Genomic DNA, 16259 nt, shown 5'->3' with positions numbered 1-16259 from the left:
CAGTGTGGAAGTATTTACAGTGAGTTTATTATCATCATTATTTTCTGACCTCCGTTTCACGCGACTGTGGCTTTGTTTTGGTTGTCAGGACGTCGACCATGCGCATATTATTACCCTGGCCTCCCTTGACTTTGCTGCAAGAGTCTCTCCGGTCTCCTTCTCACATTAACATGCGCATACAAGGCCGCGCAGGCCTGCCCGCGGAGCGCCATTCGCCGGCCCCGGCTCCGCGCTGCCTCCCCCTGCCTGCAGATTGGAGGACGGAGGAAGCGAGGGAGGGCTGAAAGAGAGGAGAGTTGCGAGGCAAAACGGCTGGTCACATGAGCGCAGATCTGTTTACAAACCCACGGCAGAGCAGAGCTGAGGGGAGGGAGGGAAAGGCAGGCTGCAGACTCTTTCTGAGCCTCCGCTCTGGACTGAAAAGGGAAGACAGGGAAGCCTGCCACGATGGAGCCAGCTGGAGGTGGACGAGTCTGAATGCGACGCACTCTTGTCCACACACTGGCCTTTGTCTCAGATTTTTTTTTCTTTCCTCAATCGAAGCCGCAGATGGTTAGAGGGAGAGTAGGATCCCCCTCAAAAGCACACACACACACACACACACACTGACACACAAACACACTCCCCAGCAAAGCCAGTGAGGGGACTGTTGTGGACTGCATGGAGCCCTCCTCACTTTGTCTGAGCTCTGAAGGAAGCACATCTCTGCCTTCTGCACTGGGGAGGAACCTTAACTGCAAGATCAGAGGACTGGAGGAGGAGACGACACAGGAGACCAGAGGGGGGTTGAGACTTGTGAAAATCCCCTGTTAAAAAAAACAGCTTTGGGAGGAAGACAAAGCACAGATTAATGTTGGATGATTACCTTCACTGGGCCAGCAGTGTCATTTTGAATGCTGGGTGTCATCGGATCTGGTGAAGGGACAACACAGTGGATGAAAACTGAAGCCAAGGAGACATTTATCTCTGCTGGAAGCGTAAGTATTTCCTGTTAGCATGCTGTGTTGTTTATGACGTGATCGAGGGAGATTCAGGTTTTCATAATAACAAACCCTCAGATGCACAGGAGGCCTCAGAAAGCAGCCATTTCTTTCTCAGCAATAATTTCTCCTGTCCTCTTCTCTCTCCTGTCATGGCATCATTCTCTTTTGGGATCCAGAAGCTCGAGGGGTCTCCGGTCTCAGTCTAGACTACAATCCCAAGTGTCCCAGTTTTAAACCAGAGTGGTTAATCCAGATTTGGGAATGGTGGGTACTCAGACTGCTGAGCCAACATAACCACACCATCCCACCTCCTGAGGACAATCTTGATGACCATTTCTTCAGGATCCAACTAACATCGCCCAGCAAAAGAGTGATCCGGATCAGGATTACTGAATCCAAGCTACGAAACCGATTCGGTGTGTGAGGCTCCAGCCCACGAGCTTGGCTCGTCTCCAGCCTTTCTCCTGACTGGGCCTAAACTCACTGTTGCTGCCTTGGGAGTCAGATTTCATGCAACCATTCCAACGGTGTGACGGTAAGTGAGTGGATTTCACTGCACTTATCCCAAATACGCGAGATTTGCCGCCACAGAAGTTTCATAAACCCTGCTAATGGGTTTCACACAATGGCTAATAATTCGGAGCACCTGAGCAGTCGGTGGTTAAAGAGAGAGGTGTGATCCGTGAGAGTGAGCAGGACTCAAGCGAGACAGATATCTGATATCTGCAGATACTCTACACTGTAAAATTGCTCCATGTTGTAATTGTTCCTCTTTTGTACATGCATACAAAATACTTGACCCATGATTGTACCTCTCTCTCTATGCAACTGCCCCCGCCCCCCCCAAAAAAAGCCTCCCACCACCAGCCACATCAAATTATCCAACTCATACCCCCCACAGTGTGCAAGCTGTACCCATTCACTCAGCTGCAGAGCGTCACACGGACATTAGAGGCTGGTTAAGAGCATCCTTGTTGGAGATTAATAGGAACACATGTGGTCCTTGGAAGTTGGGCTTCCTCTGCTATTGTTTTACCAAATGATCCACGTCCCCCCCAAGCACGCTTTGCTTAATATGCCCCCCACACAACAAATTTGCATACATCCATCACACGACACAGACACTACACCGTTTCCCCTTCCATCCCCCAGTGTTGCTGCAAACACACACTCCACTATTCACCTCTGTGGAGTCTGTGGAACAGATGGCGGCCTGATGGAAGTGTTGTCTGTCCTTCATGTGTGTCTTGTTCAAAGCCAACTAACACGCAGTCGTACCAGCGGCTCAGCTGCCAGCACAGCGTCACTCGCAGATCCCTGTACACACCTGCATCCGCGCTGTTCATACAAATAGGCCCTCCCCACATACGGGATGCTGTTATCCATATGCCATTCACCCCATATACGTTTTGTAACTACAGGCCCCCGTAGTGTCCAAGCCCAGCAGCAACCAGCAGTGGCTGCCAGAGTTGTTATTACAGGTCTTTCTCGCTTAGCAATAAACAATCTTCTGCATCTCTTTACTGAACATTCAAAATAAAGTGTTTACAGTTTGCAAAGAAACACTTGGGAATGTTTTTTTTTATTACAATGGGCTTTTTTTGTTCGTCGCATTGAGTGGAACTGTCTATAAAATGTGCATGCCACACAGTGTGTTGTTTATGCTACCAGTTTAGACTTGAACTGTCCTTATATTAACTACTGTGCACCGAGTTTAGTTCAGGGTGGGTGGTCCTGGTGTAGCAAAGTACCAGTTCCAACAGCTATCCCCTCTGAAGATAAATAACCTGTTACTTAATAAAAGTGCACATACTCACAGAATCTGGGTTACGTGTCTATTAAAGCAAACAGATTTAAGACAAGCTCATGACTGCATTAACTTAGCTGACATGTTAATACCCTATGAGGTGACAAATGCATTTATTTGCACACTCTTTCTGGCAGGATGCCTTTGTGGTTTAGGTTCTCAACGATCTGAAGCATGACGTCTGACATCTATCACCTCCCACTCAATGTGTATGTCATCGTGCTGGGCATCGGCCTTTTCGTCTTCATGCTCAGCCTCATCTTCTGCTGCTACCTTTTCAGGTAGGTGGAACAGGTTTTGGAAGACGTTGAGCATTTTTGGCACCGGAACAAGCACTGCAAAGCAATATGCAAGATTTATTTACAGATTTAACTGTGTATTTTTACGATAGAGAGCATGCTGTATTTATAAAAATGTGTTTATTACATATATCTACATCAACAAAAGCTGTAAAGACTATTCTTACATGTTGTATTTATGTTAATTTTGAAGGTTTTTTATAGAATCATTAAATAGATTTGAACTGTGAAAGTCTTTTTTTGTTCTAAACTGAATTGTTAGGTTGACTTTGGATCCAATGAATAAAATCATCTAATCCAAATCTTTATCTTTAGTTGGATTGGACTGCTGAATGCGGTGGCCTTTCACCTCACCGCTTTGATGCACAGCCACATCTTTACTGCTTTACTGATCTCATCAGTGTTGTTTTCAGGTGCAGTTGTTGTCAGTGAAACCCTCTCAAAGCCAACTGGAGACAGGCGACCTTAGCAACCAGTCTTCTGTGTGGCCAGTTGAACAGATATAGAGCTATAAGAACAACTACCTAGTATAAAACTTGGCATCATTACTAATGTCTAATATATTCATATTTTGATCACATGTACACATCACATCACTGTGATTTTTGCTAATATGGCATGCATGTGTGTCTTAGAGCTTCTAATTGTGGGACTTTTTTCTTTAAATTGTCCACCACTACACTCTTCAGAGATAGTGAACAAATGAGACATCATGACTTGCAGGAAGATGACTGACTTTAGCCTCAGGCAGCTCAGAACCAGCACCTACTGTCTGTCTGTGGTATTGCACTTTAAGCAGCTTTCTGACTTTTTCTGATGATCATCATCTTTTGTCTCCCACACAATCCACCATCTCATCCAGACAGTTAGAAAATCTTAGCTTGTGGACATTTTCAATTTGAACAAACATTTAAATGTGTAATTCCCAGAGGACAAATGCCTCCATTTTTTTTCGCTGTTATACCATCTACACTAGAACCAATGAGCAGAGTGGGGTTGAATTGTTTTAACCAGTGTATTTTGTAGACTGTGGTAAAGATTGCTCTTGGAATTAAAGAGGGGAATGATAATGTAATAATGCAAGCACTCCTCTGCTACAGGGTAAGAGATGGTTTGCTGGAATTTTTCACATTAGCTCAAACCCCCGATTCAGTATCCACCACCTCTAACTCCACCGATCAAGCCCTTGCACTGAACCAGACTTCATTCATTTTCATTTCATTTCATTTCATTCATTTAATTTCATTCATTTCATTTCATTTATTTATTTATTCAAACTGGTTAAAACAAAAACAAAATAATCAGAATGCATAAAATGTATATACCGAGAAAAAACAAAAACAAAAAAAAAAAGAACAACAAAGAAAACCATAAGCAAAACAAAGCAAATTAAAGAGACAAATCTATATGTAAATAAATATTTCCTGTTTGAAAGGGTGTAGGATGAAGTTTCAAAAAACTTTTTCTAGTCCTACCCCTTCTAATGTTCTGTTTTTACCGTTTCTTCATTTCACACAACTTCAAAAGAAAAGCATAAAAGAAAAGAAAAAGTGGTTCAGCTGAGCAAGGCACTTTGGTCATTGGTTGTCAGTTCATGTGTCCATTTCCATTTTGTATCCATTAAGAGTAGTGTTTTTAAAGATTTGTTTAAACTTACTTAGTGATTTGCATGATTTCATTTCATCTTTACAGTTATTCCACAATTTGACTCCCTTCACTGATACACAATGGGTTTTGATGTTTGTTCGTACATGCTGTTTTTTAAAATTGCATATTCCCCTGAGATTGTGTTTATTTTCTTTTATTTGAAACAACTTCTGGATGTCTTGTGGCTCATCATTCATTCAGACTCATCATTAACGGCCATTATTCACGTTTGAGTAAAAATGGATGAGCCAATGAGATATAATTTTCAGTCAGCCACTAACTACTAACAATTAAGGAGGTGCGCCTCATGTTCTGCAGAGACCTCTACTCGCCCTGTTGGGAACCGCCACCCTTTGACACAGTTACATCTGCTGTACAGACTACAGTGTTGTTCTATCTGTGTCCTTCTTAGGTTGAAACAACAGGGAACGAGGGAGCAGTTCAGCTACAATGAGGTATGTCGCTGCATTTGTATCTGTGACTGTGGGTGAATATGTAACACAAGGCTCTGAGCCGTGTGATAAGTATGAGTGGGCCGAGGGCATCCACACCCTTATCGTCAGCTGTGAAACCCAACGCCACCCTTTCTAGAGGACATCCTTGACCGTGACATCTATGTTTCATCACCTACACTCCAGTTGTGAAATGTTAACCCAGTTGTAGCATGAGTCGGTCTCAATCTGCTGAACAGGTAGCAAGTGTCACAGTGGGTTTTGTTGACAAGGTGAAGACGTTTTCAGCTTTGCAAAGATTGAAGTTTTAGAATGATTGTTTTGCTTATTTTTGCGTTAATGTGGTGCAGAAATCTGCAGCTTTCTGAATTAAGTCAATTGTTGTTTTGAACATGCAGGGAACCAAAGTGCACATGCCAGTATGAATGAATGAATGAATGAATGAATGAATGAATGAATGAATGAATGAATGAATGAATGAATGAATGAATGAATGAATTTTTATTTTTGTGTCATGTCCGAAGACCCATCCCTTTACGGGATTATAAGACACCAGAAACAGAAAATCATCAAATACACAATATCACACACACTTAATTGGGAGCTGCACAATGTACACCAGAAAAACAAAAATAAATAAATAAATCAAAAACCAGAATGGATATTTTTAAATATATGTTACTTTTCTTCGTTTATCCCACGCTTTCTCCAAATAGTCAGCAAGTGCAAATACTTTATGATCAAAAATCCATTTGAGTCTCTACCCACATCAAATCCAGATTCTTACATCTATCAAATAATTTTTGACGCAGCTCATGATACAGAGGACAGTAAAATAAAAAATGGAACTCATTTTCAATATCATTAATATTACAGTATATCCAGTATATTCTGAACCAATTGTATCAGGACTTCAGTGGGAATTATGGGAGCTTCAAAAACAAATGACAACCACTTCAAAAACTCCCCCTCTCATTTTTCCTCATTGTAGGTGGTGCTGAAGGGAGCAAGCAAGAAGCTGAGCCTCCTTGGAGTAAGTCCCACTTTCTGCAATCTTGTTCTTCATCGATGACCATGATACATTTCATCTCACCGTTTTCCAAATGAACTCAGATGATCCATTAAGAGATGAAAGGGGTTTCTTCAGCTGGTTAACTCAATCAGTTTGTCCTTCTGGATGGGATTAGTAGGCAATACTGCACATATTCAGGGAGGGTGCCTTGCAAAAAAAATCAAAGAATGCCATCGTGAGAATGTCTGCAGAAAGTAGGAACAAGTAGTAAATCCAATGTAGAAACGCCACTGTTGCTCAGAAACACAGCAAAAGTCTCAAAACACGGGCATATTTCTTTGGATTTGAATGAAATTACTGTGAAAATGAGGCTAGATATGACAGCTGTGGCAAGATACAAGTCTGGCCCTCGGTTCAATCAAACAGCAGAGGTGAACACAGTAGCTCCGTCTTGACTGAACTGAAATTCACTCATATAGACATATCTGATGTTGCCTAAAAAATTAATATCATGTCTTTAAATTCTTGCCATGGTCAAAGACAATAGCGTCAAATTATACTTAGCACATATAGCACAAGTAAAAGTACTCATAAAACAGAAGTACATATTTCAGAATGTCAGTAAAATCAGACTATAACTTCTGTCCTGATGATAAAAACTGTCCTCAGTTCTTTATGAAATCGCTGGGACGTGATTTAATCAAGATACCACAGCCGTGAAGAATTGAAGCACCCTCTTCAGCAAGTCTCTTCTTCTGCTCTTGTTAATTGTTCGAGAGCATCTTAGATCCGCCTCCTGATCTGCAGAGCTGGCCTCTATTGAAATCAGTGTCACAGTTTCTGTATTTGAACACAGTTAATGTGAAACTGCGTTGAGATAAAGATGAGAAGCTGGGTTATTCTACACTGATTTAGGTCTGTGATGTCACACTACCTGGCAAAACCAAACTCCTCAATGGATTACATATTTCCAAACAAAGTTATATGCAAGTAGGCATTATTAAGCAACTGCACTTCACGGTCCAGTGGATCAGGAGTAGAAATAAGCAGAACTCTGTCCAGCACTTTGGCCAACTGTGTTGTATTTAAAGTGCTCTATAAATAAAACTGAGTTGAGCTGAAATACTCCAATACAGTGGGGGTGACACCAAGTATACTGCTTTAGTAAATGTATTCGGATTTTTCAAGCACTCAAAACTAAGCAATCAAACAAAAATAACCTGACAGAAAATGTCATAAAATCACATTTCTGTATTTCTGTTCATGCAGCAAACCTGCGCGGTGTGTCTGGAAGAATTTAGGACCCGAGATGAACTGGGAGTGTGTCCGTGTTCACATGCATTTCACAAGAAGTGAGTGTTTCCAAATAAATAGTTTTGTCTTACAAGAAATAGCGGCACTTTGTTGCATTCCTGCTGGTGTGTGTGAAATCCAATAACATGCTTAAACCTGTAAGTTACACGTAGGAAATGTTTGCTCAGCTTGGTTTAAAGATTGAATGTGCTAAACAATGTGTTCCCCCACAGTCTCCAGGGCTACACCAGCTATGACAAAACCCATCTCTTCAGTATTTCAGGAGTTGTGCTTTGCCAAGCGAACCAATTACAAGTGGCATTTTTCTATCTGAAAAAGAGAAAAGTCGCTCTGTTTCAAGATTTCAAAGTTGAATTCTTCATTTACTCCATGCACTAATAATTTACCTGTACAAAATAGCTGGAGTTGCCTCAAGGTTTACAAAGGCACATTTTCTCAAAGTCTGCAGCATCTTTTGTCAACTTCTCCCTGAAACAGCCCCATTAGCTCCATTTAGCTCCATTTAGCCCCATCAAGGTTCCCTTCACAAAAGGCCCATTCAAAAAGAGGCAGTTGGAGTCACCAGGTCAGGCTTTCAGTACAGTCCAAAAGTCAAAAAAAGAAAGAAAGAAAAATTTAGATTTTTTTTTTTTTTTTTAAATCAATACACTGTTCTTCCTAAACACTTTATGGAAACCATGAAAAGCGTGGGAGCCAAAATATAGACCTTGTTTTATTGTGTATAAGGTAATCTGTACTGTTGTGTGTACATTAATACAGATCCATAGTTTCAATTAGTGAGTTCACAGATGATTATTTTAGAGAAAGCTCAGTAATGCCTCATGCATCCGTTCATGTTTGTGGTTGTACTGCGCACACGCCCCGTTTCCATGACCCTCGGATAAAGGTGGAATAGCCTATTGCGCTGTTTTTCGAACAAGTGTAATTCTCATAACTCTGTGTATCTTGTCCTGCAAGAATTTAAAACAACGACAAAGAAAATGGACAAAAAAAATCTCCCGTATTTGATAAATGATTGCGACTGCTGCTACAGCTGTTGAGAGAATAGCCAGATGATGAAGGCAGCGGTTGATCATTAGGATTATTCAGAGGCGACGTCCTTACGTAGCCTAAAATATAATAATTCAATGGCGTTACAGGACAACTATTGGTATTTATGGTATTCATTAGGCCAAAAACGGCTAGAAACTAAACATTGATGACTGTAGATTGAACGGCTACGTCTCATCCAGCGCTGGCAGAGACGTGGAAATGCACAAAAAGGGTTTCCATCACAGTTTTGCTAATAAGTGGATAATTAAATCCCCTGAAAAACCACGTTCTGGAAGTGAAAATGTTTTATCGATATTTGGGAGTTTTTGAAGCGGTTGCTTCATCAATGAATTTAATCATGAGAAAATAAGACAACATGGATATGTTATGTGCACCGGGCTGCCTTCTGCAGCAGAGCAGCCCCTCCATATAACACCCACCCTCATACTTGATGCTGTTTTGAGGCCTTCCGTGTTAATCCATCTTCCTTTAACAAAGATCATTATGACCCAGGTCCAGTTTTAGTCTCATCAGACCATGGGAAGAGTCTGGAGAAATACATGTGTCTTTCTGTGCACATGCACACGGTAATCTGGCTTTTTTGTTGTTTTTTTAAATGATGTTTTCGGAGCCTTTCAGTTCATGTTTGTACAGAAGATCTTTGTGGATTACAAAGTTTTTTCCACATTTCAGCCAGCACCATTACAAGGCATTTTGTTGTTCTGGGCTATTTACACATTTCACACCAGAGTACAAACATCTCTGAGACACAGAAGCCGTCTCCGTTGTGAATGTAATGATGGCTCTGCGTCCTGGTGTTCATGGTCGTCTGAACAGAGGATCGTAGGAGCTTCAGGCCTCTGGAAATTGAATCCAACCGTGCACAAAACTTGTGAAGGTTTCATTTATTTTATTGATGTCTTGGTTGTTTTCTCCGTGTTTACCCATGCTCTTATGGAGAGAAGCCTCTGTGTACGCAGGTTTGATTCCAATTAACTCAAGAGATGTTAGTTAGCCTATCAGACCATCAGCCCATCAGACACTATCTTTTAAAGTCATAACACCATGATGTGGATTTCTCTAAGCAGTTTCAAACCACAGACATCAGCAAACATTTGAGTTTCAAGAAGCTTATTAAAAAATGTCTCTGTAGGAAAAACCCAACAAAACAGCTACTGATGGAGAATAAGAAACTGGGACGTTTCCTCGACTGTACTGATGTAGAGACACAACTGTCCAAGTCTTAATAAAAAAAAACAAACACAGTTCCCTTTCTATTGAGGAAGTAAACTGATATTTTTTTCTCCCTGTTTTTACTTCGTCAGGTGCCTGCTTAAGTGGCTTGAGATCCGCAGCGTGTGCCCCATGTGTAACAAACCCATCCTGCGGCTCCACACTGATGCACCCCAGGGTGCCGAGGGCCCCATGGACCCAGAGGAGGTGTGAGACAGCAGGGGAGGAGAAAAGTGGACTCGCCCTTTCAGAAAACATACATTAAAAACCACACTAAAGATGATGAACAGCAGTCATCTCAAAGGAAATGTTGAAATGGTCCTCAGTGGCAACGCTGCCGCTAGGTCTCGAGCAATATGCCTTGTTGGGAAATGAATACTGATAGCACCAACATTATTTGGTCAGATGAGTCGGAGAGAGGTTTGATAAGTAGGATCTTTTTATAAAAATGTTCCTAGTTCTACTTCCATGTTGCACTGTTCACCAAAAAAATAAATAAATACAAAGTTAAGAAAAAAAAGACAGGAAAAAGGAGCCACATTAGACAGCTGCATATCATTGCCACTGTCCCTGGATGAGTTGTTGCAGCGCTGCCGGAGACAAACATCACCGGAGAGCCCTGGACGGGACACTAGACTGCGGGATGAGTGCGGATACCTCTATGATCTCAGGAGAGTTATCAGGACAGCCAGCACAAATCATGTCAATAACTCTATAACTCTGTGCCACACATGCATCTTCAATACTGCCAATGTAGATGAAATGCTTCAGCAGCCAGAGGTCCCCACAACTTCTGCCTGACACAAAGACCAGCTGGATTACAACCATGAAGATTTAATGTCACCATGCCCCAGGCCCCTTCTCTTTCTAGAAAAAGACAAAAACAAAAAAAGAGACCGATAGGAAACTAGTCTTGCCCGTATGTATTGTATGTAAACGTCTCCCTATATATTGTTATTTTGTATTTTAAATAAAGTGTCATGTAATGTATTGTAGTTGTGCTGAATTTATTTTGAGGGGGAAAACAAACCAAAAACAGTAAAATGTTTGTACTTTAATCTTTTTTTTTTAAAGTGTATCTTTTCATGTTTAAAATTGCTTGACTTTACCATTTATAGATGATAACACATCTTACAAAGGTCTGTTCTGTCTTGCAAACTTGAGCCATTAATGTATCATTTATATAAAAAAAAACAACAAGCTAAAAAACATCATCTTGAGGAGGAACCTTCATGGAGACCTCCAGTCAAATTGAAGTTCACCGACACACGCAGCTCATGAGTTCATATCAGCTTTTACTTAGAAACCTCTGTGCCTTTAGCCTCCACAAACTCCATGGCCTTTTCTTTGACTGTTTGTATGCTCTGAGGAGTGCCGTGCTTTTTCTCGTACTCCAGGTAGCGCTTGAAGAAGAACTTGATCTTCTTCACGGAAACACTGAGGTGAATCACTCGATCGAAGAGAGCCCTGCAAGAGGCCCAAAGTTGGAAGTAAATATTCATAAAAAAGTCTTGATACACTTCAAAACTAGTCAGTTCTACCTTCGGTTCAAAGTTAAATGCAATGCCAGCATGGAAAAGAAGAACTTTTATTCACCTGACATCCGTCTGTGATCCATATTTGACCATAAGGTCAATGAAAACAGACCACAGATCTGTTCGTTTCGGGTAACTCGTCAGAACTTTGTCAAACATGCTGCGACCTCTCTCTGCATCTCCGTAACGAAACTCCAGCTGAGCAAACTTGGCGATCACATCCACACCTGAAGGAAAAGACAATAATACATCCACGTTATATCGGTGGCGATACACAGTTCAGAGAGCAAAACTTCTGCAGTAGAAACTCTTTATATTTAGTGACAGAACACATCAAGGTTTCAAAAGGTCATCTTACTTTCTTTGGCGGGAAGACTCTTCAGCGCCCTCTGGAGGAGAACACTGGCAGCGTCGCTCTGACCCTGCTGGAGCAGGAAGGTCCCGTAGCTCACCCACACCGCCTTGTGCTGACGGAAACGCTTCAACATCGTCTTGTAGAGGCCCTCCGCCTCCTGGATGCAAGAACAAAAGACACACACAAAAAAAAACAAAAAACATGAAGATGTACGCAACGGAGCCGTTTATTTTATTTTTAATGTTGCAGAAAAGAAAGCCGAACCTTGATTTTGTTGGAACTGGCGTAGATGTTGGCCAGCTGCTGGTGTACCGGCATTGGCTCGCAGAACATCACCGCTCGCTCAAACACTTTTTTGAGACTCTCTGCTGTTCCGTACATGTTCTCCAGGTTCAGCAGGGCCACCCACACGTTCAGCTTCTCCTGCTCTTCCCTGAACAATCAAAGAGATGGATTTTGGAAATTACATAACCATCTGCTATTAAAAATGTATTCATCGTCTTTACATATCAAACAGTTCATTCTATCAGAACATGTCTATTTCCAGTGGTGGACAGTAACGGAGTAAATTTACTTGAGTACTGTACTTAAGTACATATCCAGAGGATTTGTACTTTACTTGAGTATTAGATTTCTTTGGTACTTATTACTCTTACTTTAATACATTTCCAAGACAAATATTTTTACTTTTACTCGAGTAAATTTCTAGGAAGGCTGAAAAGTACTCGTTACTTTCAGGTCTGCTCTTTTTTCTTCTTCCCTAAAATCCTATTGGACACAAGCTGTTTTTGTCAAAGGAGGAGACCTATCACAGTGCACGCTCTCCACTGGGATGTACGTAAAGCGGAAATACGTCAAGCCTCCTCAAAATGATACCGCCAAAGTAGCCTGCGTTTGTCAAGACAGAGCTGCAACAAGTCAAGACAGAGCCGCAACAATGGCTACGCCTGCGTCAGGAGAAGAAAGACAATCCACTGAGTCGTCTGAGTCTGATAATGAGCCGGACTCGGAGCAGGGACTTTCACTAAATCCTTGGCCGTATCTTAACTCAATGTTTGAGTTCGACCGAGTAAAAAACAAGGGCACAGTTTTTTGTAAAACAGTGGTCTTTGAGTGGGATCCAAACTGTTTTTGGTGTTTCTGCAGGTTTTATATAACATTGTGGTTCTAAAAGCAGCACATCGGTGCAGCTGGTTTCAAAGAGTTAATTCTCAGAAACAAGAGTTAAAAGATCCTTAAATTAATTTAGAAAAAAATATAGTAATTTACTGATGTGGAAAATAAGAAATTTACTCTTACTCGTACTTTTACTAAAAGTAAATTTAAAAGCATTTACTTTTGGATACTTAAGTACCTTTAAAAGCAAGTACTTTTCTACTCTTACTCAAGTAATATTTTGACTGAGCTACTTTTACTTGTAACGGAGTAAATTTTGACCAGTAGTATTTGTACTCTTACTCAAGTACTGGGGTCGAGTACTCTGTCCACCTCTGTCTATTTCCAGCAGGATTAAACCTGCCTTTTTCCCTTTTTCCTAATGTTAGAAGTATTTTATCTCTGAATTACCTGAAGGAGATAGTTTTTAGGGCTCTCTCGGCCACGGCGCGCGCCTGCTCGATCTGAGTGGCCTGCAGGTGATGGGCCATGAACTGGAGCCAAAGCAGCGAGCTGTTGGGCGAGGACAGGAGCAGACGCTCGAACGCAGCAGCGTCCTGGGGCCGCAGGCTGGGATCCATCAGCTCAGCTTCCCGCTGCACCAGAGCCTTCTCCGCTGCCTTCTTCTCCTGCTCCAGCTCATAGCGAGACTTCTTCTGATGCTGGCAGAGAAAAGGACGACAAGAAAATGACTGATGAGGCGGAGTCAATATCGCTTATGGTCCTGAGATTACAAGTGTTAGTCTTACAGTTAGTCCAAAATGCGGCTGCTCGTCTTTTAACAGGAACCCGCAAGCATGACCACATCACCCCCGTTCTGGCCTCCCTTCACTGGCTCCCTGTCTCTTTTAGAATTCATTTTAAAATACTATTGTTTGTTTTCACTAAAGTCACTAAATGGGTTGGCACCAAAATATATCTCAGACCTCCTACATGTTTATACTCCCTCTAGGTCTTTGAGGTCTTCTACTCAGTCGCGTCTCGTTGTTCCGAAAACAAGGCAAAAAACCAGGGGTGACCGAGCCTTTTCAGCTATAGCCCCTAAACTATGGAACGAGCTTCCTCCCCACATTAAAATGGCCCCCACAGTAGAAATGTTTAAATCTCGTCTTAAAACTTATTTTTATTCTTTGGCTTTCAATCCAGCGTGAGAGTTGTGTGGTCTCTGTCCTGTCTTTTATGTTTATGAATGTCTGGTGTGTTTTTATTTCGTGCTTTTATGTGCTCTTATCTATTTTACTCTGTTTTTAGTTTTTTACTATTTTATCATGTTTTATTTTACTTATTGTGCAGCACTTTGTTAACCTTGTTGTTTTTAAAATGTGCTATACAAATAAAGTGGATTGGAAGTGCTCCTTTGTGGTGGTTTTACCTTGGCCCCGGCTTCTTGCTCTTCAGCATCACTGGAGTCCTCGTCCTGTGTTGCAGTCGGCTTCAGCGAGCTGAGCCCTACGTCCCAGGAGAAACCAGCAGGAACCTGGAGTCTGCTTACACCCGATGAGCTTGGGATCACCTGTGCAGGAACAGGATGAGAAAACATGTTTTTTTAGCAAAAGGAAAGTAGTTAATGACAGAACAAAAACAGAGTTACTGAGCCGGTTTTATACTTTTCCAGGATCTGCTTTTTCTCCAGTTTCTTCATCCTCTTCTTCTCTGAAGTACACCTCCACCCCGCTGTCATTGCCATCAGTTCTTGCCTTCTTTTTTTCCTTCTTTCTCTTTTTATTCACAGCCTGGGACTCTGGTAGTTTCTGACAAAGTAACCAACAGTGGAATACAGTCAAGGTCTAAATAAACCACTAATAAAAACAAAGATTAAAGCAGCATTTAATACAGTCGCACCAAACAACGATGAATGATGAGGAAATGTCAATGGTAAGACTGATGCATGACTAATGGGATACTTTAGCATCAACGTTACCTGCTCACTCCCAGACAGCAAACGTTTCCTGCTCATTTTCATGTCATGCTTCTTTTTCTCCTCTCCCATGAGACGCAGTGGCAGGCCGAGGGATTCTGGGAGGATGTCTGGCTTCCCGGTGTCCTCGGGGAGCAGAGAGAGGTCGACAAACTCCTCCTTTTTGTCAATACTGACAAGTACAATAGCAAGAATTACAGGCTGAAAAATAACTTAAGTGTGGCATCTAAAAATGGCAGCAATAGATTCTTCCTGCTTCTTTTAGATCAACTTCTAATGCAGACACATTTTATAACCTCATATGTTCAAAAATAACTGCATTTTAGGCATGATTTATCTAAACTAAATAGGTGAAGAAAGTGACATAACCGCTAAGAATGGGCGATATTTTATCGTTCACGATATACCGCCAAAAAAATTCCTCACAATAAGAATTTGTCATCTCGCTGTAAAAACGATAAATTCCCGTTGATGTTTTTGTGTAAAGCCGGATTTATGGTTCTGCGTTAAATCCACGCACAACATACGTGAAGGAAGGAAGGAAGGAAGAAAAGAGGAAGGGAAGAAGGAAGGAGAGAGCAGGAGGAAAGAAGGAAGGAAGGGAAAAAAGAAGGAAGGAAGGAAGGAAGGAAGGAAAAGGGAGAAGGAAGGAAGGAAGGAAGGAAAAGGGAGAAGGTAGGGAGAAAAGAGGAAGGGAAGAAGGAAGGAGAGAGCAGGAGGAAAGAGGGAAGGAAGGGAAAAAAGAAAGAAAGAAAGAAAGAAAGAAAGAAAGAAAGAAAGAAAGAAAGAAAGAAAGATAAATTCCTGTTGATGACGTTTTTGTGTAACAAACATGGCGGATCTGAGAGTGTGATAGATTTATAGTTACAAAGGTGGAGTTGAATTGGTATTTTTTTTTAATCGTCATTTTTATCGTTATCGGGATAAATGCCAGAAATTATCGTGATACATTTTTTAGTCCATACCGCCCATCTCTAATAACCGCTACAGTTTGGTGACGAGGATATTGAAAAAAGACAATGTGTTCGTTTTTTGAACCGTGAGCTGAAATGTGATACTTTACCTGAGGATTTTGGTGGTGAGGAGAGTGTTGGGAGGCAGGTGCTCTGAAAGGACTTTCTGGTTGCTCACAAAGAACCTGGTGGACTGCTGAAGTTGGGATCTTCCTGTGATGTTTCGTGCCAACCTGAGGATAGAGCAAAGGTCAGAGGAAATACTGAGAAAACACAGGACATGCCCTGATCCCTAATGAAACGTTTCTAGGACTCTCAGGAAGAGGCTCCTGCTTTCTAAAGCTCATATATTTGTTTGCCCCCTGGATCATCTGTCCAGAGATGGATGAATTGCTCAGTTACCTGATGAAGATGCCCTGCTCCCCCACAGACTTGACGAAGCCTCTGATGATCTGTCCCACCTCCAGTTTGTCTAAAGAAACCACTTCTGCGTCCTTTACTGGCTTGGCCTGCTCTGGATTCAGCCTGGAAGAACATGATGCGATAAGCTACAAGCGCTATGAA

General features: G+C 41.7%; 2 protein-coding genes across 5 annotated transcripts in view; one reads left to right on the top strand and one right to left on the bottom strand.

The window, feature by feature from the left end:
• The first annotated feature begins 333 nt into the window (after positions 1 to 333).
• Positions 334 to 10763, top strand: zgc:175214 (uncharacterized protein LOC557610 homolog). Its single transcript, XM_061722828.1, is given in 8 exon segments — positions 334 to 977; positions 1160 to 1518; positions 2928 to 2960; positions 2963 to 3071; positions 5149 to 5191; positions 6180 to 6221; positions 7470 to 7552; positions 9872 to 10763. Coding segments are annotated over 7 exon segments (456 nt in total). The 5' UTR covers positions 334 to 977; positions 1160 to 1493; the 3' UTR covers positions 9993 to 10763.
• Positions 9116 to 16259, bottom strand: part of pdcd11 (programmed cell death 11) — a 21770-nt gene continuing 14626 nt past the window's right edge. For 3 of the 4 annotated variants that reach the window (XM_061722825.1, XM_061722824.1, XM_061722826.1), the window contains exons 27-36: positions 16098 to 16220; positions 15806 to 15928; positions 14746 to 14914; positions 14432 to 14575; positions 14197 to 14337; positions 13236 to 13486; positions 11934 to 12102; positions 11673 to 11826; positions 11376 to 11541; positions 9116 to 11246 (exon numbers count right to left, since the gene is read on the bottom strand). In XM_061722825.1, the coding sequence (XP_061578809.1) occupies positions 11075 to 11246; positions 11376 to 11541; positions 11673 to 11826; positions 11934 to 12102; positions 13236 to 13486; positions 14197 to 14337; positions 14432 to 14575; positions 14746 to 14914; positions 15806 to 15928; positions 16098 to 16220 (1612 nt within the window). In that variant the 3' untranslated portion in view covers positions 9116 to 11074. The remainder of the gene's footprint in view (positions 11247 to 11375; positions 11542 to 11672; positions 11827 to 11933; positions 12103 to 13235; positions 13487 to 14196; positions 14338 to 14431; positions 14576 to 14745; positions 14915 to 15805; positions 15929 to 16097; positions 16221 to 16259) is intronic. The other variant, XM_061722827.1, reaches the window with a different exon arrangement.

This window comes from Cololabis saira, chromosome 1, assembly GCF_033807715.1.
Source record: "Cololabis saira isolate AMF1-May2022 chromosome 1, fColSai1.1, whole genome shotgun sequence".
Taxonomy (NCBI): Eukaryota; Metazoa; Chordata; class Actinopteri; order Beloniformes; family Belonidae; genus Cololabis; species Cololabis saira.
Note: the sequence above shows the minus strand (reverse complement) of the source record. Positions and strands in the feature narration are given on the sequence as shown.